Below are 23,732 nucleotides of genomic sequence, written 5' to 3' on the forward strand. Positions count from 1 at the left end.
TTAGTTTAGGTATTAATATTTTATAGTTATTCTAGGGATTTGTGTTTTCTCTCTAGATGAACCCAAATGGACTAGATATCTATTTGTATTAATATTTTGGTTTTTATACCCTTTACGGGATTAAAGAGGATTAAAAGTGTTATTAGGGGCCGTTTTTTGGGCCGTACACTCAAAAATTCTATAAGAAAAAGGAAACAAAATATATTGCAAGCGTTAAAAAAAAAAAAATTAAAATCTCTCTCACAATATAACTAATTTAAGAAACAAAAGTCACTATCTTTTTCGTGGCTTAGGACACGGGATATACCCTAGTATTTTCTAAGACAAATAAAACCGTAGTCATCTTCAAATATTGTTATTGGTCACAAATATGATTTTGCTGCTATTTGTTTAGCGATCAGTCTTTAATTTCGAAAAAGTCTAGCGATAACTATTATAACATTCGTGAAAAATATTTTTACCCACCAAATATTATTGTCCGCAATGAAAATTTTTGTGACAGAAGTAAATGTTGTGGAAAAATGCATTATTAGTAGCAATTATTTATTTCGCCACAGAAAACATTTTTCTACGAGAAATTATTTTGTCGCAAACACATCTAATTGCGGGAACATCATTTTTGTCTCTAAATTATGTCGTAAATTTGTTTCTAGAACATGGAGGGAATTATAAATTTTCATCCTTAGCTTTAGAGACAATTGCAGCGACGAAATTTTGAAATTGTCGCAAAAAAATAATAATATTAGCGATAAATTGTTACTTTGTCGCTAAAATTCACTTTTACTGACGAATTTCATGTTTATCGCCAAAAGTTTGGTCGCTAAACTTCATTTTTCTTGTTCTGTGTCTACCTACCACTCCAAGTTCAATGGGATTTTGATTTGATCTTGTCAATTAAAATTAAACTAATTGGGATATCAGAAATATAATCTTTATTTACAGAAAAAGCAAAAGTAATAAAATTGACTATTTTACTATGGCCAGAGTGTAATTCACTCTATTTTACTACGAATTAAGGTTGACCCTTGATCCCTCATTGTTTCCCTAAAGAGGTATACCTAATTAGAGGCGGGATTTTGCCCAGAAACTTGAAACCTGCTTGCGATTGTCCGATTCCAAAGGGTCTGTGACCGCCCGATGCCTAACCCAATCACTACCCGACCGACCAAAAGAGCTAGCTAAGTGGACAGACGCGGGTAGATAAGTCGTTACACGTCCTCTAACTTGACCTGTTATATTGTCCGAATCCGTTCGTACCCGTCTGCTAACTGCCTAACTCTACTAGTTATACTCGCCCGCTAGTTTGAATGATTTTAAGCCTTTAGATCTCTAGGGTCAGAAAGGGTTTAACAAATATAACCCTAGATTTCAGAAGAAAGTAAAGTTCTTTCTTCTTTGTTCCTTCGCGACCTCTTCTTTGTTCCTTCGCGACCTCTCTAGTCTCTCTCTTCCGAAAGTGAAACCCTGGAAATCAGCCGTTAGATCAGTGATCACCCACCACCACGATCCACGAGTTGTCGTCCCACCGAAGCAATTATCTTCTCTTTGTTCGCCAGCTTGAAAGTGAAACCCTTGCCTTGTTTGAATCCTTCATTCCTTCTCTTCGTTTCGACTTTCTCTCTATGATGACTTGCAACTTCTAAAGTTTTAAGTATCCTTAAATCCTAACTACTTTATTTATCTGGTTCTCTCAGTCTCATGATCTCATCTTTTGACATGATAGGTTAGTAGTTCAAAGGATTTGTAGAAGAGATCTTTGACATGATAGGTTAGTAGTTCAAGGATTTGTAGAAGAGTGAATCAGATGATGTATTATTACTGTTTATTCTGTTAATGTAACTACTACTGAGTGATTTTGTTTTCGCTTGTCTTTTTTTTATTTTTTTTATTTTGACTTATTGTAATTGGGCCGACCCTTACACAGCTTATCATTAAAAAAAACATTTTAGAGATGTCATCTTCATGTATTTGGTTTGGAGTAAATTACTATGAATTTGTTTGTTAAAGTTTTAGGAGTACTTATTATTGTATCTACAAATTAATTAAAAAGAGGTTCAAGAACAACCAACTAATTTTGATTATCTAACCAGTTCTTCATCCTAATACAATTTGATATGCTGGTTCATAATTCGTATTTCATTTACTTTTTAGGAATTGTAAAGTGGGGGGTTCCAAAGTTGTATTTAGCAACTAAACAGTTTTATTTTCGAATAAAAATTTCTTCGTTTGTTGATTAGTGATCTGCGTCCGATTGACCGGTAACTAGTCTGCCCGCCTCTTAAAACGCTCATGAACTGACACTTTGTTAGAGAAAAATCCAAAATACTCATCTGTTTTGTGTGGATGTCTAAGTGAACACTTAGGACTTGTGCCCGTTCCGCTCATACCAGTTGATTTAGTGTCATTTTCCTGCCTGCCCGGACCGATTCCCATCTGTATACGATCAAAGGGCTGTCATATTCTGGTATCAACTTATCCTCTTAGCTGAAGTAGTCCAACCAAAAAACATCATATTTTCTACCACTCTTATACTTAGAAAATGACCGCCACTTCCTCCCACAAGCCATGTGGGACTAATGCAAACAGAGATAAGATAGAAAAGAAATAAATCAAACAAAACTAAACAAAAACCATTTAACAACCAAACAATTCTCTAAATTATTTAAGATCTCTGCAAATGGTTCTCAATACTCAAAACCATAAAATCCCAACAGAGACAATATAAAATTGTTCTCAAAAAACAAACAAAAATCCCAAAATGAGTCTCAACCACCATCTTTTCAAAATTTTACCCAACTACAGGAGTTTGGGAGAATATAAGGGTAAAATAGTAATCTAAGAGCGACAACGAGCAAGTATACATCGCTCGGTAGGAGTCCTGCAAGATGAGAACTCCTTCATTTGCTATGTCGTTTCGCCATCTTCTTTCCACCTTTTGAGCTACTTCCGTCAATGCTTTTCCCTAGATCGTCTTCTTCGGTTGTCAGTTTGATCAACTCTTCCTCTAACTTTGCTGAAATATTCGTCTCTAGGTTTAGCTCATGCTGCAGTTTTTGCCTCATTAATGAGAATCAAGTTGTAATAGAATTTGCAGTTAAGAAACATATATTGAAAACACCAAAAGAGAGGAGAAAGAAAAAGTAAAAGCTTTACCTCCAACCAACTACAAATGGTTTTAGTTCGATCTACTTTGTCTTCATAACGCTTTCGCGTACTAACCAAAACGTTATACGCGTTCCGAACCGGGATTTTCTTCTCCTCTGTCGATTCAAACACCTCCCGAGCTATCTTTTCTTTTTTATACGCTTCCACAGAATTTGCAACCGCTTCTGCAGCTTCAAGTCTAGCGTCTTGTTTCACTTTGTTCAACCCTCTAATCTTCTCTTGTACACCCTCAATTTTTCCAGTGATCCTTTCATACTCAGCAGCATACTTATCCAAATCATCATTGAATCTAAGTATCGTTTTCTTTATGATTTCTTCCTTCATTAATTGCTTTCGCTTCTGTACTCGTAAAGTTTCTTCTTTTCCTTGCTTCAAGGTCTCACCTTCAGCTTTGGTCAACTTAAGCTCGTTTATAATCTCCATTACCTTTTCATTGATCGTATCTGTTGTGCTTTGGATCTTGGCCTCTACTTCGCTCTTCCTCGTGAGCGCCCCTTGGATCATATTATCTTCCCTGGATTCCCGTAAGAGCATCTTAATTTGATCGTACAATTCATATGAGTTGTCCTTGGCAGGTCCGGCACGTTCAGTACTCGAACTAGCCGACTTTGAAGCAGGTCCAGTACTAGAACTAGCAGACTTTGAAGAAGGTCCACAATTAGAATTAGTGGCCTTTGAGGCACACCCATTACTAGAACTAGTGGGTTTTGAAGCAGGTCCACTGCTAGAACTTGCGGTCTTGGAAGCACGTCCAGTACTGCCCATGGATGACCCAGACGGAGCACTGACGGGTTTTAGGTTAACAGTCAGAGGTGTCACAGAGTTCCTAAGGGTTTGATGAGCTTGAGATACATTAATCCCCAGACTTTTCATCATTAATGAAGCATCCTTTGAATTCAACTGGACTGTGTCCGAGCCCGAAGTCAACTTCTTATCCAGCATCTTATTCAAGTTAACGGCTTGTTTGCCACTCACCACATTAGACCCATGAGTTCTGCTGGTTGTAGCTTGAACCAACTTCTGTTTGATAACAGTATTTCTTTTCGAAGTACCCTTATTGTTATATCTACCACTCACTGATGCTACTTCTTGTTCTAGATTAGACGACTCGGGTATCGGTCGAAAATGAATACCATAGTCTCGAGTTAACTCCCCGACAATAAAAGGGCTGTTTTCATCCAATACTTGTTCACCAGATGTTGAACAATGAGAAGAAGATGTTTCATTTTGGTTTTGGAGTTGAGACTTACAATCATCGAATTGCGACTGAAGTTGAACAGATAGAGGTGAACTAGAACTCAATTTCTCATCACATATGTTGCTTAGAGCACGAGTATACTGGAAATCACAGAGTAGCAAATGCCAAGTTGCTTCGACTTTGCTCATAGATGTATGAAATGTCAAAATTAGAGAAACCAACTCATCCAAAACACACATCTCTAGTTGCTCTAAATTGTCAAGATAAACTATCGAGGCCGAATAAACATCACTTCTTTGTTTTTTCTTCATATGTTTTAAACTATTTTCGACTATATTCATCACTAAATCGTTCCCATTATAACAAAGTGAAGTAGACAGCAAAACGGCTTTAGTAGCAAGTTCCTCATTATGACCCAATACTTCAAGTGTCTTAATAGCTTTCTCGAAAATTATACCTAACTTTCGATGGGCAAGTTCTATAAGAATGTCCGTAAACTCATCATCCCAAACATAATCATCAAATGATCTAGGAATTTGCTCCGATTTATCGATATGGGTTTTTCCCTTATTCTTGTTTCCTTGTTCTAGGGTTTCCATACGATCCTCTAATGCTTTGTATGCCATTATCTCTGCAACTCTGTTCTCCATGATACCTAAAACCCCCAAATGCAGAATTCATAACCCAAGTTCCAAAATCCAAAGTAAACACAGAAATTCAAGAAAACAGTAGAAAATGAATCAAGAACAAGGAAATATCAATAAACTGAAAAACTATCTAAGTGTTCTAGGGTTTAATACCTTGTTTGAATTGATACACAACGGAATATTCAGAATCCTGCATGAAAATCATCAAAATTAGTCAGAAAATTAAACTAACCAGAATCTAAAAATCAATGAAGAGTTACTTAATGAAATACCAAGATAAAGAATATGAAAGAATCAAGCATGCAAAAATCATAAACCCCATGCAAAATCATAGACTTGTTCGTCTAAGTTATCATTGAGCTATGTCCGGCTAGTCCAAGACTGACATCAAATTTCGTGTCATGGGCCTTATATTTCACTTGACATCTCTGACAGGTTGCTCCACATCGTTTGGAAGAAGGTCATGAGTCTGAGTTATAAGTGCATGCTCAAACTTAGTTCGTGTTAAAGTCTTTTGTCTAGACTAGGTTTAAAAAACACATCGTTTGGGAGAAGGTTCAGAGTCTGAGTTATAAGTGTATGCTCAAACTTAGTTCGTGTGGAAGTCTTTTTGTCTAGACTAGGTTTAAAAAAAAAAAAAAGAATATTAGAGAAATGAATTACCTTAGTTGAAGTGATATGCACCTTGTCCTCTTCTTTCATAAAAAGTTCAAAACCACTTAGGGTGTTTAGCTTGACAAGTACCCTTGGGATCATTTCTTGATCCTTTAGACCAAATATGTTAAAAAATTCCTCCCGGGTCATTTTGGCCTCTTTTGTTTCATCATAATCTTTAGATCTAAGTTCACTTAACTTTGATTTTCTATCCTCGTTTCTTTCGCCTCTTTCGGGTTCCTTATGTACCTGTAAAATTATCTAAATATTAGTTCTATCACAATCAAGAACAAAAATAAACATATACGTCTTTTTTCATGTAATATTATTACTGTGTTAGTTTTGTAGTTATTTTTAACTACATCTGAAATTTGACTCGAGGTCTAAATTGACACAAGACAAATTTAGATTCTTTTTTTGTTCGACTCATTTGAATAATTTATTTGTGTTGATTTTATATATCAATTTGACTCAGACAATGAGAAAAAACAAACACTAACATAGACTAAATTTCTAGACGATAGTATAAAAATGTTTTATATAGTATTCATGTCAAATGACAAATACTTTCTCCAAAAACTATTATAACGATTATATGACAAAATAAGAGCTTATGATCAACCTCATTGTTTGAAGAGGTAGTTTGCTTCTCCTTCTGTTTTTCGAGGTTTGTTCCGTTGCTAATTGTTTCGAGGTTCATTGATTCATTATTGGCTTTCTTCCTTCGTTCAATAGCTATATGTTTTCTACCTCCTTTGCCTTTTCTTGTGCTTCCCTGTTCAAAATTTACAAATATCCTTAGTCACAAATCAACAAAAAAGTTATAATTATATACTATTACATTATTTGATGTGTTGGTTACTATATAACATATCGACGATGGGCGAGTGTGTTTGGATTTTGAAGCCCACTTACCATGGGCTCAAGTAAGAATCACCTAGGTGTGCCTATAACCAGATCAGGTGGGCTTATTACTGGATCGGCTGATTGGATGTGTTTAAAGCCAGATCTGGTGGGCTTATTACTGGATCCGTCGATCGGATGTGCTTAAAGCCAGATCTGGTGGGCTTATTACTGGATCGGCTGATTGGATGAGCCAGATCTGGTGGGCTTATTACTGGATCCGTCGATCGGATGTGTTTAAAGCCAGATCGGGTGGGCTTATAACTGGATCGGCCGATCAGATGTGTTTAAAGCCAGATCGGGTGTGCATATAACCAGATCGGCCAGTAGGATGTGGTTAAAGCAAGATCGGCTGTGCCTATAACCAGATCGGATGTGTTTAAAGCAAAAGCAGGTGTGCTTATGAGCAGATCAGCCGAAAGATGTGTTAAAAGCCAAATCGGATGTGCCTATAACCAGATCTGACCTTTGGGATGTGCTTAAAGCCAGAACTGGTGTGGCTATAACCCGATCGGTATGTCTATAGGCGGATCAAGTGTGCTTATAACCCAATCAGGGGTGAGAACAAAATTTCTCTTGCCTTTAACCTCTAAAACCCCCATTAAAGGGAAATTGAGATCTTAGCAAGGGAAACCCCCTATCGAGTAATTTTGATGAAATATTTGAAATATCATTTCTAAGAGAAGATTTGCATACCATTTTCAATCGTCGCCTTAGATCAAGTACACAGATTTGTTATTGACCACCAATCTTCAAATTCCAAGTACAACCAACGATCTAGATGCGAAAAAGTTAGTAGAGAATGACGTAAATAAGAACTTAAAACAAATATTTGAAACAACTAAGGTAAATCTATGAAAATGAAAGACCATGGCTAACCTTACTTAGAATATTGCTTCAAATTTGCTTCTAGATGTTTTCCTAAGTCGCCTAGGATTCAGAAAACCAAGCACATACTGGAGAAATTACCCCAAATATCAGTCAGTATATATAGAGTGATAGGGCAATTTTTATTTACAGTAGTAACGTAATTGATTTGACTATCTCACTTTGCCTAGATTGTAATCCACATTTTTCATATAATAAAAATTAATGTTTACCTTAAACCTCACAGTATTTCTAGAAACTTGTCTGTCTACCTAACAATTTAGAATGTGTCAGGATCTTGGTTCGAATATCCTATCACCTAAACAGGTAAAGACAGTGGTAGAGAGATTTCTATTTTACGGAGAAAACATTATAGCGTTGACTATTTTACTGTGCCAGAGTGTAATCCACATTTTCTTTTTTAACGATAATTAATATTTATCTAAAATCTCAAATTTGTTTCTGCGCGTACCTACCAATCCAAGCTCAGTGGGGGATTGTGATTTGATCTTATCAACTAAATGAATAAGATATAGGTAATATAGTCTTTATTTTCAGAAAAATAAATTACAAAATTTACTATTTTTTATTGTTGCAAGAGTGTAATACACTTTCTCTTTTACTACAAATTAAGGGTGACCCTTGATCCCTCATTGTCTCTTTAAGTAGGCATACCTAACAATCCAAGGGTTGTCCTACTTTATATATCAACTTATATACTATCATTTTAACTAAATGACTTGTAATTTTTTCAGTACATTCTCAACAATCTTGTGTTTCTTACTCACTTCCACATTTTAAACAAACACAATAGTCTTCCAACATTGGCTCCAACCAAAATATTATGTTTTCTAACACTTTTATACATGTATACAATTCATATTGCATTTCCCAAGATTCCCCCCAAATCTTCTTTAACAACATTTACCTTACAAAAAACCAAAGGCTAGAAAATGAAAATACTATATATGGGTGATTTTCTCCATAAATGTTGGAAGGTTAAAATTTGACAACTTTATAAACAAAAACAATCATAACCCATCCCCTATTTTTCTATTTTTCAAACCCAAAAAAAATGAGATTTTTTTTTCCTAACTAGAAAAATAAACATGGGTTGTTAATAAAATTACATTCCGACCTTTCTTCTCTTCCTTACAATTTTGCCAACTTTTCTTCTTCTTCCCCTAAACCTTCTCTTAACCAGTCTTTAATGGCTACTCTTCCTATTTTCCCATAATTTTTACAAAATTGAAAAACAAGGCAGGATGGCCTCTTGGAAGCAGCCATCTCCTCTTCCACTTCTTGGCCTCCTGTCATTATTCCTACTTGTTCATCCTATCACCACCAGCACCACCTCCTCCACCACCCAAACCACCACCACCACTCAACCCACCACCACCCAAACTACCAATACCCAAACCACCAATACCCAAACCACCACCACCGGAATTCGACTAAATGTGGTTCGGAAACCATCCTCTGAAGTATCCGTCTTTCGTGAAGCTCCTGCATTTCGAAACGGAGAATCGTGTGGTCCACCCGAGACGGATACTATCCATGTTGTTATGACACTTGATGCTAATTACCTAAGAGGAACAATGGCAGCAATTCTATCAATTTTACAACATTCAACTTGTCCTGAAAATGTAGCATTTCATTACCTTTGTGCAAGGTTTGAGCCTGAACTTTTCTCTAGCTTAAAATCAACATTTCCTTACCTTAACTTCAAGGTATATCGATTCGATTCTAGTCGAGTTCGTGGTAAAATATCAAAATCTATTCGTCAAGCATTAGACCAACCTTTAAACTATGCAAGAATTTATCTTTCGGATATACTACCTATCGATGTTAATCGAATAATATACTTAGATTCCGATATTATAATGGTAGACGATATAACGAAACTATGGGGAGTTGATTTAGAAGGTAAAGTAGTAGCTGCACCCGAATATTGTCGAGCTAATTTCACCAAGTACTTCACCGATTCGTTTTGGTCGGACCCAATTCTATATTCAACATTTGAAGGTAGAAACCCATGTTATTTTAATACAGGAGTAATGGTGGTTGATGTTGAGAAATGGAGAGAAGGTGGGTATACACAAAAAGTAGAAGATTGGATGGGAATTCAAAAGCAAAAAAGGATATATCATTTGGGTTCATTGCCACCATTTTTGCTTGTTTTGGCAGGGAATATAAAAGCAATTGATCATAGATGGAATCAACATGGACTTGGTGGTGATAATCTTGAAGGTAAATGTAGAAGTCTTCATCCTGGTCCTATAAGTTTATTGCATTGGAGTGGAAAGGGTAAACCATGGTTGAGATTGGATTCTAGAAAACCTTGTAATGTTGATCATTTATGGGCTCCTTATGATCTTTACCGTTCTTCTACTCTTTCTTTAGAAGAATGACTTTTTAGAAAAAGAGAAAGAGAGAGAGAGAAGGGAATGAGAGAGAGATAGAGAGAAGGGAATGAGAGAGAGAGAGAGAGAGAGAGAGAGAGAGAGAGAGAGAGAGAATGGGTAAGAGGGTGGAGATTTGTTTAAGAGAAAGTGAGATGTGAACAAAGAAGAGTAAAACTTAGGAAGCAATTTGTATAAAGAAGATAAAAAATTTGTGAAAAATGTGGATCATGCTTTGATTTGAAGACCCATGAGGAAGAAAACCCAAAATTTATTTTATCTTTATCTTTTTTTTTGTTCTTTTTGGTTATTTGTACGATGGAAAAGAAGACGATGTTTCTCCAAAAAAAAAGGGTTGAAGATAGTACGATGGTTACCGGAATACTGGGTCACGTTATATCGAGGACTTCCAAAAGCTCATGTGTAGTATGTCATTTAAGATTCAACTTTTTTTTTAGTTTCAGGGTTTCTATTAACTTTTGTATTCTAAACTATGCTTTTTCTATTTTATGGATAACTTAAATTATGTCTTTTCATGATTTTACTAATCACCTAACCCTTATAATGTGATTTTTCTATGTATTATTTTTATTTGCAGATTATTTTTCATGCCACTTTAATATCCATTTTCGACTGTCATGTCGTCCTGTAGCGGGAAACAATCCCCTAGGAAGGGTCGTGTCGTGCTGTGGCTAGACACAAAATGTCTAGCCACGCCTAAAATGTTTTAGAAAGCTTCAACTTCTATGGCCGTTGTAGGACAAAGCCAACAACCGAACTCTGATTTAAATTTCATTGTGGTTGGCACGGCTCATTTTGAAACGGGTCGTGCTGGGATAGCATGGCTAGTAGACAAGTCGTGGCAGACCATTTGTGGTCTGACACTGTCCGTTCTGAAACTCTACCTTTAAACGAAAATTGGGACGAGTCAGCCGATAATAGCAACTACACATTCAATTAGAAGAAAATGATGAGATTACACTGTTTAATTCACCTTCCACAACATTTCCAAGAATCATTGGCAACTAAAATTACAGGAAATCTTTCGTGCAGTACATTCGTGGTTCCATCTAAACAAAAATCCTGCAGGAAATGGTTATTTCATGAAATGCAGAAGGCGTTACCATCTCGAAGATGATTGAATCAAGTTAGGTATATACTGTCGAGGACTGCAAATCCAGCAGCAACCCCACCTTCATTTGACGATGATACCTTTGTCCGCATCAGGTAACCAGCGTTTACATTAACTATGACCTTTTCTTTGTTCCTATTGACGAAAATAGGAAACTTCATAAGGTAATAAAAAATTACAACTTGATAACGTCGGTTTGAATTGTAAAAATCGAAACAACCCGTTTTGATCGAATCCTCATTTCGTTCGTACATAAACGAAAAACAAATAGTAAAAAGGGTTTCTTTTGGTACCTTAAATAAGCACCATATATCCCAAGTTCAGAAATAGCGTGATCTTGATAGCAAATGCCTTCACGGACTAGAAATGCAGGAGAAGAAGTAGGGAAGATCCTTTGCATGAGGATATAAGCATTAAGTTCCTCGCTCCCTTCCTTCTGCCATCTCAATAGGGTTTCACTAATATCGTGATCGTAGATGTTATTCCCTGGATCCAAATAACTCGAATTAGACAGAATAGAAAGCAGAAGGAAAAATAATAATATGAAAAGAATAAGTAAGAAGAAAAAGGCCAAACCTCCTCCTTCTCGTTGGGGTTTAAGAACAAATAGTTCAGGTCTCTTAATGGCATCTTTTACGATGTTTAAATCATCTAAGCTCCACAATCCAGCAAAGCTTTTCCTTAATTTCGCAATATCGTCCTTGTTCTCAAGGAACCTGCTCAAAAAACAAAAGCATAAGAGTCAAAAGAGAATTTAATGGGGAACCTTAATTAAACTTTGTCAAGAAACAGTTCGGATACTTAGAAAGAAGGGTGAGACCTGCTACCTTTCAAGTATCCCGGGTTTTGCTAGCTCTTGTTGAATCTTCTTGGTGCCTGTCAAATGGTAAGAAATTGATGGGCACTTGACAGCCGAGGACTGCTCCATTAATAGCCTAGCTCTCCACTCCTAATAAGCAAATCAGAATACGAATACTGAAACACGTCATGAAATTAAGCCAAAGAACCAACCTAGGTCTAGGTTAAATATCAATGTTTTTTAGGCTTGGGCTTCTCCTAGCAAACCCTTGCATACGATGTCCAAATTGGGCAAACCTTATTCTGTGAAAACCTTGCATAGGGAGCCAAAGCCTAAAAAACTGATGGATCCTTTCCGACAAAAGGAAATTGGCCTTGGGAGATTGGCCATTTTTCCCAAACCATAAAGGTGAATATGAATCACAAAAGGCATCGATAATACGACTTTTTCGCCAGCACAACACAAAACATGAGAGAGAAGAAGAATGAAGTATAAGTGCTTACTGATTCTGATGGATAATCATTTGGTGTATACCCCGCTCTGAAATATATGACCGCGACTTCTTCGCCACCTCTGTAGTACGAAGTTCACGAAATTGTACAGTGAAATGAGCTAGTCATAATTGCACATGAAAATATAGAACACACAAAAAGAATAACAGTGATGTTTGTATATCATTACATTTTAAGTTTTCCATCTGCTTGAAGCTCCCCTTGTTCATCTATCTCAGCTAAAGTTCTTCGAACGGTTTTCACATCATGTGTGTTAAAAAGTTAAGAATGATTTGCAGAAAATCTAGGAGGCTTACTTTTATTCTGATATCTTTTCTCTTGTTTCCATGATCAGCAAAAACATAAAGTATAAAAACTAAAAGATATATTATCTAATTTTCCAAGGAAAAAGTATCGATTCAGATAAAAGGATATTTCTCTCTTAATACAGCAGACAGCCAATGTTGGTCATACATGTTGTGCTCTTGAGGTTGAACAACAATCACCACGATAGCCCTGTATAAATGCTACTGAAGTTAAAAAAACACATAAGTCATGAAAACCTCAATCAGATTTAAAAATTCATACAAATTCCAGGATAATAACTCCAACCTGGGGTTATTGTACTCTTTCCATGCTAGAGCAAGTGCGTCGGCAAATTGACTGGTGGCATTATTTTCAGGAACCCTTTTGAAATCTAACCCAAGGAGCTCTCCGTATTGTTGAAGTAAGTTCCTGAAAAATGACCAAATTCTATTAGATGCTTATTTCCCGATCCAAAAGCAGTAACACCAAGTTCTAGCGGAAAACGAAGTGGGACAGGGAAGGGGGGCTGGGTGACAGTAGTATATATATATATATATATATATATATATATAACATGAGTGTCGTAAGGTTGGTAAAGAACTACTTAACCTGTGAAGATTGCTCACGAGACGGCTAAGTCCAGAAAATGATGAAGAAATGGTATTGAGCTCTATTTGGAGAAGTTCGTTAGTTTGAGAGTCAAGCATATAATCTGATCGATGTAAACCCAAACGTATTTCCTATTTCCATAGCCGAAAAGATTATGTTTAAATCATATAGCTGCTAAATGTCTGATTGAAATTGAACAAGTTAGGTACAAAACTTACCTCCTTTTTGTTGATTTTTAGCATCTTGGAATGAATATCTAAGAGTCTACTAGTGAAATCATCTACTTTTTTTGTTCTGCAACATAAAAACGGAAAAGCATAAACCACTAAATTCCTTTCCAATTCAAAGAATGAACACAACCAGAAAATTCAGTAAGCTTGGAATTTGTCGCGATTTTGAGTCTTGATAACAAATGTTTGTTGCTTCAAGTTCAGTTATTGACAAATGTAATTACCAAATTTGATAGAGAGAGATAAGACCTGGCGAGGGAGTCCTGTAGAAATTCTCCGTCCAAGCTAACACGATCCACAAGCTCGTTAAAGATCGGAGCGATCTCACACGCTCGGTCCCAGTGACTTTGAGGGAAAGAAGAAGGCAATAAGGCAATTGGGGCATGTACCATACCCACCCCAGGAACAATTCCTGAATTCTGCAACTCAAATTACCAAACACAAAACAAAACTACTTCAAACCCATCTTCGACTAATCGATTTTGTGTTCATGTTATCACATACCCTCTCTCATTTCTAACTACAAAGATATTAATCTAATAACACAAACCCTCAATCAAAAGTTTGAATTTAAAACCAATTTTTTTCAGTTCATTCTAATATTCAACCCCAAACATCTTCATAACTTGATATAAATTACTAATCCAAATGAAAATCAAAACCCATACAGATTTCAACATTTTAAGTTAACCCAAAAAGCAAAAGGTGAAGAAACTAACAATTCATATATATATAGAGTGAGAGAGAGAGAGAGAGACCTGAATAGTTTTGTGACCAACAACAAGACCATGAAGAGAACACCATACCAAAGCATCATAGACCAACTTCTGAAGAAAATCTTGATTCTTATTGAGAGAATCAATCAAAGGAATTGTCTTTCTAGTGGTTTCATCAACTTGGGTATCTCTTATTGAGGACTGATTATTCATAGTTTTGATGGTGGGTGGGGGTTTGTGAGGAATAGGTAGTTAGAATCAGTGAGGGTTGAGAGGTATTCCTTTTATAATACAGAGGTAAAAGAGTTGATTGGATTTTGAGTTGGAGAGGATGAAATAAGAAGAAGAAGAACCCAATTCCACTGCTTTTTCCACCTACTACTCTTATATACTCTTTTATGGTCAAGGTGGTTCACTAGGGGCACCCCTGTTTATTGTCAAAGTGAAATAAAAGTCAGCGTTTTGACTCTATTACTTTTCTTTCCAAAAATGCCTCCCACAGCTATGATGTAAACATCAATAAAGGGCAACCCAGTTGGTTAGTGCATCTACTCTGTAATGCAAAGGTACCAAGTTCAGTCTCATGAAAGTACAAATCCAGAAATATTAAACTTGTATAAAAAAAGTAGTTTATGTAGGTTTTAAGTCATTTAATTCGTCGGGTTTTAGGCTAGTAGGAATTCGGCAGTTGTAAACGATGTATCAATGCATTTGGAACGACCATTGCAGTCAATATTCCCCCCCAAAAAAAAACTAATATGTAAGCAAAACTCTAAGATCATGTTCCTTACAAACAAAATGGGAAATTCCAAACGGAACAAAGTAGATGGCCTCGTAATACTCATTTCAATCATATTTGCTATTGACAAAATTGATATCATGTCTCGCATCCATTTGGGAATCATGCACACTTGTGTAAAGAGGAACAAGTTAAAGACATTGTTAATCACTCTGCGATCGGATGTTTTCGTGTTCTGATGATGTCTTTTGTTGTCCACAAAATTTGTAATGGTCATCCAATACATCAAATAGACAATTAGTCATTTTTTAAAGAAATTTTCTTCCAAACATAGTTACTGGTCAAAGTAAATTCACCTAAGCTATTCTTTTTAAGATTCTCGGAGATGCATGAACCATTCAATATCCCTTGGTTTAAGTCTATCCGTACGACCGTACCCGAATTATTTAAAAAAATATGGGACGAAAGTAAAGAAAAAGTATATAAATGTTGTTTTAAAAACCTTTAAACTCATAAAAAATAAAACTCATAAAAAATAAAGTTGCTTGATATCATTGCTTATGTCACTTCTTATCTTTTGTTCACTCTTTTAAACACACCAAATCAAATTTGATTTCTCATTTGTCAAATCATAAAGCACTTCCCATACCAAAAAAAAAATAGATACTATCTTTGACTTTCACCACTTCCTTTTGGAGTAATAGCAAATGGACATTTCCCTAAAGTATTCCACAAGATGTAATCTCCTGATGAAACCTGCAAATTTCAATCAATTAGGACATTCAATACAAATGTAGTTAGCGGAAACTATTTCGACTAAAGAGATATCAGTAAAATGTTTCTTTCCTCTAAGAGTCTCAGAGGTAGATGTAGCGATAACCCTGACCATATACTTTCAGCAACTACTTATTGAAATCTTGGTGATTTTACGATAAAAAGGCAGATTGCGTGTGCTATCAGTACTTGGAGTAAGACTTTAAGTGATTGTTTTTAGCACTTCGCTTTCAAATATTAGAAGGAAAATGAACTTCAAGAAACCAAGTGAAATAATTTTGAGACTGTTTAATTGGCTTTGATAGGTTTATATGTAAGTACATGAAACAATTGTTACATTTTTTTGTGCACAAGTTGTAATATTCAAATGAAATACGTAAGAACAGTTTAACTAAAACTTTTCTTTTTTGGCAACTGTAACAAGCTTTATAAAAAATAAATAGAAGATTAGGTGAGCTCACCTGAGTAGAGAACTCGACTGGTGCTTTGACAGTCGGATAAATTGTAACCTGCAAGACATACAATTGTTATCACGAATACGAGAAAGATGGAGAAGTTAAGATTAAGAACTAACAAATCTTATCTAAGCTAAGATACAAATTTTAAGGAGCCTAAACTCGAGAGGTGTAGAAGAGTTCTCTCTAATAGCACATGAAGTGACAAAAAAAGGTTTCACGTTCCAGAATTTCACCTAAGAAGGCCCGCTACTTGGACAAGGCACTATCTAGAGTCCTATAAATAGACAATTTGGACACAGTTCCGCATAGTGAGCACACCTAGAGTCCAGATATGAAATTGGGTCCTCATCCTTCGAACTCACGAGATAAGAATTTGGTCCTTGCAAGCTTGGAATATAGAAATGGATAAGACCACAGTGTATATCCTTTCTTATCAAATTTCTCGAAAATGTCCACACAAACCGGTTTTTTTGGTCAGATGACTTACAGATTTTGGATCAATCGACATTCCCGATATAGTGGCCCCAAGAATCTTGAAAGACACCTGCAATAATGAGATGACAGAACCCAAAACCAATAAATATAAATGAAAGATGTAATATTTCTAGTATTATTAGATGCATTAAACAGTTAGACCACAATTGATATGTCGGTAACTAATTCGACAACCCAAAAACTCATACGTGTTGGAAAGGACATAGAGCTAATGTACGACAGAGTTCGTCAAAGTGATCATAGCAAAGGAGTGTTAACACTTTTGTACCTATTTAAGTTGTGATTACACTTGACACAATTAAGGTCGATAGTGGTTGACAAAGTACTCTGGCTATTCGATTCAAGTATGACAACTCATGAAGGCCAGTGCATAGCAAAGAAACCAAGTTAGCACAATAACTTTAAAAACAAACACCACAGTTCATAGCACTGGAAAGAAATAAACGTGTTTGTTCAGCTTATATCAGATAGATTTCATCATGTCAAACTCAATTTAGTACTTACCCTTGCATAATTGTATGCCTGCCAGCAAAACGGCTCTTCGAGTTCAACTGATGGAAGGTCCTTATTCATTTTTTCCAATAAAAACTCTTCTATGTTTGCCATATTACTTGAACTTTCTGGCTCAGTATCACTATCTTCTTCATCATAAATTCCATGAGCTGGTTTAGTTGAGGATGGGATTCTTTGGATTGTAATTGGGGCAAACTTGATTGTTCCAGGAAAAGTAGCTTCGATACTTTTTCCGGTCACACCACGGCCAGTTGCTATAATTTTCCATTCAATTGAATGCTCCGTAGTTGAAACTGTCCCAGTTGAAGGATTTCCGTCAAAGGATATTATCTTTCTCCGAGGAAAAGGCATAGTGATAGTACAGAATTCCATTGTTATGGGGGACTTATAACCTTCCATCAGGTTTAATTTAAACAAAAATGCGCCCTCATCTTCTGATACCATCGAAAGTTGGTAAAATCCCTTTATTGGAGGCCCAAGCCTACAAAAACCCTGATAACGCATTAAAACAAAATTCCCAAGCGGTGGTGAAAACATCATGGATTGCTTATCTACACCATGCTCCGAGATTTGAGCACATGGATGGAACGATAAAACCTCAAGGCGAGCTGTATTCAACCCAGTCAGAGGGAATGAAACATCAGGCAAACCTTCTAATTCTCCCCTGCAGTTTACTTGGCCTGAAACTGATATAGTATCGGGAGCTTCATCACGATCATACATTGCCGCATGGACTGTCTCATGAATCGTGAAAAGCAATCGTTGCTTTCCTCTGTATAGATATGGCTTCCATGCTGGTTGCTTGAGATCTGCAGGAGGCACATCCAATGAAGAGAAACCGTTCACCTTGACTGCAGATATATTCGAGTAGTTGAGGTCTAAAGGTGTTCCTGATAAAGGAAGAGCATCAAAACCGACAACGACATTAGAGAACTGAAAGCCACAAGATGCAGAAAAAAGAATAAGATAAACTTCAGACGAGGGGTAACATCGGAAAAAAGTACAAACCAAATGGCAATGAGCTACTGATGAAAGCACGAAGTGCATCTTTTTCAGCAAGCTTTGAACTAATTTTCGGAGCATCTGATGTAGCATTTCCAATTGTAGCAGTTCCTAAAGAGGTTGGAACAGCAACTGGAGCAGCTACAGGTTTTGCCCTAGTAGTCATGCTAGGAATTCCTATGCTTCCAGTTAGTGAATCTAATAATCCTCCAACCGAGGTAGATTGACTAATGATCACCTCAGGTTCCATGGTATCACCAGTAATTACATCACCAATTGCATGTGCCACCATAAATGACCTATTAAGGGCAAATGATGTGGATATGCTAATCAAAAGTTTTGTACATGTTATTTAATAGTTCAATCACATCACCTTCAAAGACTCAAACACATTGTGGGAGGTAAACTGAACTTTTTCTTCGTTACAAGGCAAAGTGGACCTCATAAACTACTATATATCCTGGAAATCTCAAAGAGAAGGCAGGTAAATCATCCTCGTGAAAAACAATGGGCATGTCAGTGACGCGCATCAGCACAATTTGGAATGGGCGAGATAGAGGAGCAAAATAGTTGGAAATAGGTATGTTGAACATTCAACTCAACTATATGAATTAACTAGCCGGATCAGCAATATGATAATATGAATCCCAATTATCTTGCTTTCAGTGTTTTGGCGACGTGACTTGTGACGAAGTAGCTCATTAACACGTTGAAGGAATAAAAAATGAGTAAATACAAGCCACCATGAAGGGATCAAAATTAAATGAACTCTACTAATTAATGGGTGTAAGACCCATATCAAAGGCATAGGATCCCTTGAATTTCTTTAGCACACTGAGTCCAATAATTAATAAGTGACATGGGTTAGTAGATATAATAGTCCATTGTATATTAGATTGTGATTTCTGAAGGCATCCAAATTGTATAGTTGGGAATTGGGATGCAGAGCGTTAATACCCATCAAGATTCAAGATATTAGACCAAGAGAATATTCTAATACAAAGGAAACTGTACTTTCACATACCTCTCGGCGCGTACAAGGCACATTAATTTTTTTTAGAAGAAAAAATGACACAACACTTACATAGAAAGTTAACATATTATACTCTTTTTCTCTTTGCTACAATAAAATAAAGACTTCATTATTTGACAAATAAGAAATATGACTGTTGTTACTTCTTACGTTGCACAGACTTAATCCATGCTCGAGCATTTTGTTATCATTTCTATATGTATACGCCTTAAGGCGCAACATAAGCAATGCTTGTACTTTTTATTTCGTTTGTCGCCTTGTGGAGAAAACAGATCGAATTGCCGTGAGGAGTGCCTAGAGGCGTATGCATGTACCAAATTTTAAAATACGGCCATGACCAAATTGTCTAAAATTGCCACAAATGCTACACGACTTCGGCATTTCAATCGTCACCTATAGTAGCCACATAACATGTTTTTCATGTCAAAGATCACAGAGCTATCAAATAAAATGAATTCAGAACTATGAGTTTTAGATGTCTCGATATCTCGTCATCTAACTAGTCAAAACAATGTTGTGAACATTAGAGTCCTCGACTTCAAATGAACCCACCCAAAAAAATTTATCAAGTTATCACATATTCACAAGTATTAGACACAAATACATGAAGGTAATTTAATTGCATATTATTTTTAACTAGCATTAGAGTTGACATGAGGGAAAAGAACTGATAAGTATGCATAATCAAGAAAACGTACCTTACCCTGTGATGGATGGAAGATCAAGCAACAAGGAAGATAGACTTTCCTCAACTCCAAAAGAATTTCCACAATCAGATCGATTACACATCCTTTCATAAGATTTCAATTGTCGAGGCTCGATAAGCGGTAATATAAGAATGCAATAGGGGTTTTTGATATGCAAAACCAATGGCCATAAGAAATACTTTTCTCCTCCCTCTTCTTCTTCTCTATTAATATGAAGACTGATAATATGGCGTGTAATTGGATCATCAACCCATGAATCTGATCCTTTCGAAGATTGAACAACACGAATGCCAAATCCCCGGACAGACCCGTCTCTGTTCATAACAAATTAAATCAAACCCAACCAAACCAAATTAACAATCATCCCCACCAAAGCTAGAACGCCCCAAAAAACCAGTGGTAGTTCTTTAGTAAGGTAGTATTTATTTTTCCTAAATCAGATCTGAAATCTGACTCATAGTTCGAAATTGACTTGAATTGGATTTCAAGACGTTTGTATTTGTGTGACTCATAATATCTGACTCGTCTAAATGGCTAATTTGGGTTGATTTTGAGTCCATTTGAGTTCAGACAAATCAGATTTAGATAATGAGAAAAAAAAAAATTAACATCACTTACATTAACTAAAACCTAAAATGTCGACAAAAAAAAGCTATACTGAGGTAGTCTTTGTTTTTCCCAAAAGCTGGTATTAAATGTAGCTCGAGCACTTAATTGACTTGAGTCAGATTTTAGAACGTTTATGTTTGTTCGACTCGTACTATCTGACTAGTGTGAGTTGCTAAATTGGGTTGATTTTAGGTCCATTTAAGTCAGAACCTGGAGTCTGGTTTCAAAATGTTTGTTTTTGTCTGATATCTGATTCTTCTGAATGACTAACTTGATTAATTTAAGTCCATTTCAATCAGATGATTCGGATTCAGATGAACTACGAGAAAAAAACAAACAACATCTAAATCAACTAAACCTAAATGCTTCGAATTCTAACCTCTTCTTCCTTTCGATAAACGCAGAAGCGAATTCTGAATCACTCGGAAGTAACGGAGACACTTTGAACTCCGCCGAATTATCATCGGTAGAGCTATCATTCTCTTTCTTACAAGCTAATCGCCATCGTTTCTCGACTACCGGGAATCTCCTGTTCAAGAGAAATACAAAATCAATAAAACAATAAAGAGGGGAAGTGAGTCAGAAGGACGAAATGAAACCCTAACCTTGAGAAGACAACAGTATCTTGCTTGTTGAGGATCCAAATAGCTCTGATACTGCAACCCTTCATCTTCGTCTTCCTCTTTCTCTTTCTCTCTCTAGAAATTTTGGAAATCAGAGTTCATCAAGATCTGAAAATTTCAAGGGAAGTTTTAAAAGCGCCACTCTGAAATGTTATTGGCTCTCTCTTCCCTCATAATATTGAATCTTCCTCTTGAGGGGGCGCAAATAACACTTCAGGGGGCGCCTCTAAAATTACCCTCCGCTAAATTTCTCTCCAGGTTATATAGCACATGAATTTTTACAAATGCCGTGTCGAACGTCTAAGCAATGGTATTCTGCCTTAAAAGTTCAAATTTTATGGGCGAAATTTAAAGTCTACATCATAGAGTTTTACATGAACGGTCAGAATTTTGTGTTATTCCGAGATCGGGACAATTTTCTTTAAAATTTCACACAAATTCTCTACAAAAAGGGATTTTGAATGTAGAAGCAATAGAATTCGGCCTTAAAAGATGAAATTCACATTTCAATTTCTAATTCAAGACCATTTTCTTCTTTCTTCCCTGGAAATCATGAATTCTAACGATGAAGTTGGAATTTCTTTTTCAGTAAGATCTTAACAACTTCTTCAAATGATATTAGATTATCTAAGTTTGTTCTTGGGTGTTTATCAAATGGTATTAAAAGCGAAAGAAGATGATAAGATTGAAACGAAGCCTAGAAAGGAAAGAAGGAAAAGGAATTAGGTTTATAGTCACAAAATGTTAGTGGTGGTGGGCTGTGAAGATGTTAGTAGTGGTCGGAGAAGATGAATATAATGGTGGCGGTAGCGGTGAAAGTGTATTGGTTGCAATAGTGGTGGATGAAGGTGGTTGTGGTGATGGAGGTGATTAGAGATGGGGAAGAAAGAAGAACACGGTCTTAAGTTAGAAATTGAAATGTAAACAAAGGGGTATTTTCGTCCTGATCCACATGTGCAAGTCGCACACTTAAAACTTAACTCTAGATTGACAGGTCCCGTCCTTGTTGGAGTATAAATAAAAAGTTAAAAAAAAAAACGGAAGTGTAGTGATAATATTGATATATAGTGGAAGTCAATGCCAAAACCTCCCATTTAAAAAACGGCTAGGTTTCAAGAAATCATGGCCATTGGTATTTACATAGGTGGGAATCGGGCGGGTTCGGGCTCACGATTTTCGGGCACGGACAGGTTCGGGCGGGATAGCAAGCCACCCGATCGGGGTATCGGGCGGGTAAATATGAGCACGTGGGAGCCCGCGGCCCGATTATGCCCGAGTGCCCGTTCGGGCTCTAACGGGCTCGGGCGGGTGGGTTTCGGGTCCGTTTATATTAAACTAAATTAAAAATAATATACATTAAAAAAAATATAATTAAAAATATCAAAAATTAAACTAAATTTCATCTATTATATTTGGTGGTTATGGAATGGTGGTGTTACTGTTACAGGTGTAGTGGTATATGTTGGATCGGTTGTTCGGGAGTGGTGGTCGTCGGCGGTCATGAGTGACTGTCAGTGTGAGTGAGGCGGTTTTAGTTTAGGTTTAGAGAGAGTGGTCTTTTGAGAGGGTATATATAGGTTAGATATTTTGATCCAACGGTTGATGATTCTCAACCGTTGGATCGTAAAGGGATTAAAGAAATGTGTCTCGGGTAACGGTCGCGGGTAACGGGTTTAAGTCGCGGGCGGGTAAGAGGTTCGGGCGGTCGGGCTTGAATTTCGGTCGGGCGGATCGGGCTTGAATTTCGGTCGGGCGGATCGGGCTTGAATTTCGGGCGGTCTGTATGCGCCGGACCTCGGGTAAGACCCCCCACCCGATGTCCGCCCACGCCCACCCGAAATTTCGGGCCGGGTAAACCCGCTTCGGATCTCCTTCGGTCTCCGGGTCGCCTCAGATCGGGCGGTTAGGGCCGGATTTCGGATTCTCGGACTTCCCCTATTTACACAACTAGTTGTTGGAAAGTTTTAAAGGCAATGCCCAAACATGTTAAAGGCAGTGCATTTTTCACACAAGACTGGGTCAAAACAAGTTGACCTAACTTGGTTAGTTGAGGGTGTTTCACACCCACTTTTCTTCTCCTTTTTCTCCGGCGAAAAGGATCGGCCAGCAATCTCCGACTGACGACATGAACTTTTTTTCGCCTTCTTTCCCTTCTCTTCTCATCTCTCTCTCTAAGTTCCCCTTCGTCGGCATCAACAACGAACGGTAACTCCTGTCGAAGGATTTCCTAGTTGGAAACCTTCCACTAGAATTTTGGATCAGGGACTTAGTGAGAAAGATGAGAAGAGAAGGAGAAAAAGAAAGGAGTTAGGTTGAAATCTAGTCGGCGACCTTTGCCGGTCTATTGACCTAACGGCGTCAATTATGCCGTTAGGTCAAACTTAATTGAGGCCTTGCTCTCAATGGCCCACATTGTTTCTAACCTTTTATGAGATTGCCTTTAGCTAGATTGTCTTTAACGACGCCGTTAGGTCAAACTTAATTGAGGCCTTGCTCTCAATGGCCCACATTGTTTCTAACCTTTTATGAGATTGCCTTTAGCTAGATTGTCTTTAACGACTTTGGACATTGCCTATGATATCTCCACTAATTTTTTTAGTGTGTTCATTTGGTATTTACGGAGCGTCTTCAAAATATACTAAAAAATAGTCAATTTACAG

The 23,732-nt window shown here is 36.9% G+C and overlaps 3 protein-coding genes and 1 pseudogene across 6 annotated transcripts; 1 reads left to right on the top strand and 3 right to left on the bottom strand.

Annotated features, from left to right (window-relative positions):
* Positions 1 to 2,633: 2,633 nt before the first annotated feature.
* LOC147535978 (uncharacterized) lies at positions 2,634 to 7,658 on the bottom strand. Of its 2 annotated transcripts, none has more exons than XM_086641070.1 (7): positions 7,452 to 7,658; positions 7,264 to 7,344; positions 6,287 to 6,439; positions 5,674 to 5,913; positions 5,164 to 5,200; positions 3,154 to 5,018; positions 2,634 to 3,044 (listed from the first exon to the last, which is right to left on the bottom strand). In XM_086641070.1, the coding sequence occupies exons 2-7, from the start codon at positions 7,264 to 7,266 to the stop codon at positions 2,898 to 2,900; spliced, it is 2,445 nt and encodes an 814-aa protein (XP_086497196.1). In that variant the 5' UTR covers positions 7,267 to 7,344; positions 7,452 to 7,658; the 3' UTR covers positions 2,634 to 2,897. The 2 variants fall into 2 exon arrangements, with proteins under 2 accessions (XP_086497196.1, XP_086497194.1); XM_086641068.1 differs by having other exon boundaries at positions 7,447 to 7,658.
* An 830-nt stretch (positions 7,659 to 8,488) lies between these two features.
* On the top strand, positions 8,489 to 10,366 carry LOC147535979 (putative galacturonosyltransferase-like 4 pseudogene; annotated as a pseudogene). Its single transcript, XR_015225388.1, has one exon. The product of XR_015225388.1 is annotated as a putative galacturonosyltransferase-like 4 pseudogene (transcript).
* A 406-nt stretch (positions 10,367 to 10,772) lies between these two features.
* GSH2 (glutathione synthetase 2) lies at positions 10,773 to 14,757 on the bottom strand. Its single transcript, XM_086641087.1, has 12 exons — positions 14,162 to 14,757; positions 13,653 to 13,822; positions 13,392 to 13,467; positions 13,174 to 13,304; positions 12,871 to 12,993; positions 12,694 to 12,774; positions 12,449 to 12,529; positions 12,271 to 12,340; positions 11,796 to 11,917; positions 11,545 to 11,684; positions 11,262 to 11,454; positions 10,773 to 11,103 (listed from the first exon to the last, which is right to left on the bottom strand). Exons 1-12 carry the CDS (start codon positions 14,330 to 14,332, stop codon positions 10,980 to 10,982), a joined length of 1,482 nt encoding a protein of 493 aa, XP_086497213.1. The 5' UTR covers positions 14,333 to 14,757; the 3' UTR covers positions 10,773 to 10,979.
* Positions 14,758 to 15,387: 630 nt separating this feature from the next.
* LOC147535981 (clathrin adaptor complexes medium subunit family protein) lies at positions 15,388 to 21,950 on the bottom strand. 2 transcript variants are annotated; one of them, XM_086641772.1, is made up of 8 exons: positions 21,055 to 21,950; positions 20,829 to 20,978; positions 19,837 to 20,154; positions 18,107 to 18,399; positions 17,090 to 17,988; positions 16,578 to 16,634; positions 16,094 to 16,141; positions 15,388 to 15,614 (listed from the first exon to the last, which is right to left on the bottom strand). In XM_086641772.1, exons 1-8 carry the CDS (start codon positions 21,117 to 21,119, stop codon positions 15,525 to 15,527), a joined length of 1,920 nt encoding a protein of 639 aa, XP_086497898.1. In that variant the 5' UTR covers positions 21,120 to 21,950; the 3' UTR covers positions 15,388 to 15,524. The 2 variants fall into 2 exon arrangements, with proteins under 2 accessions (XP_086497898.1, XP_086497897.1); XM_086641771.1 differs by having other exon boundaries at positions 15,388 to 15,811; positions 15,918 to 16,141; positions 21,055 to 21,222.
* Between the last annotated feature and the right edge of the window lie 1,782 nt (positions 21,951 to 23,732).

The sequence above is a fragment of the Eschscholzia californica genome, unplaced genomic scaffold, assembly GCF_041429995.1.
Source record: "Eschscholzia californica isolate CP2 unplaced genomic scaffold, dmEscCali1.0.p SCAF_5, whole genome shotgun sequence".
NCBI lineage: Eukaryota > Viridiplantae > Streptophyta > Magnoliopsida > Ranunculales > Papaveraceae > Eschscholzia > Eschscholzia californica.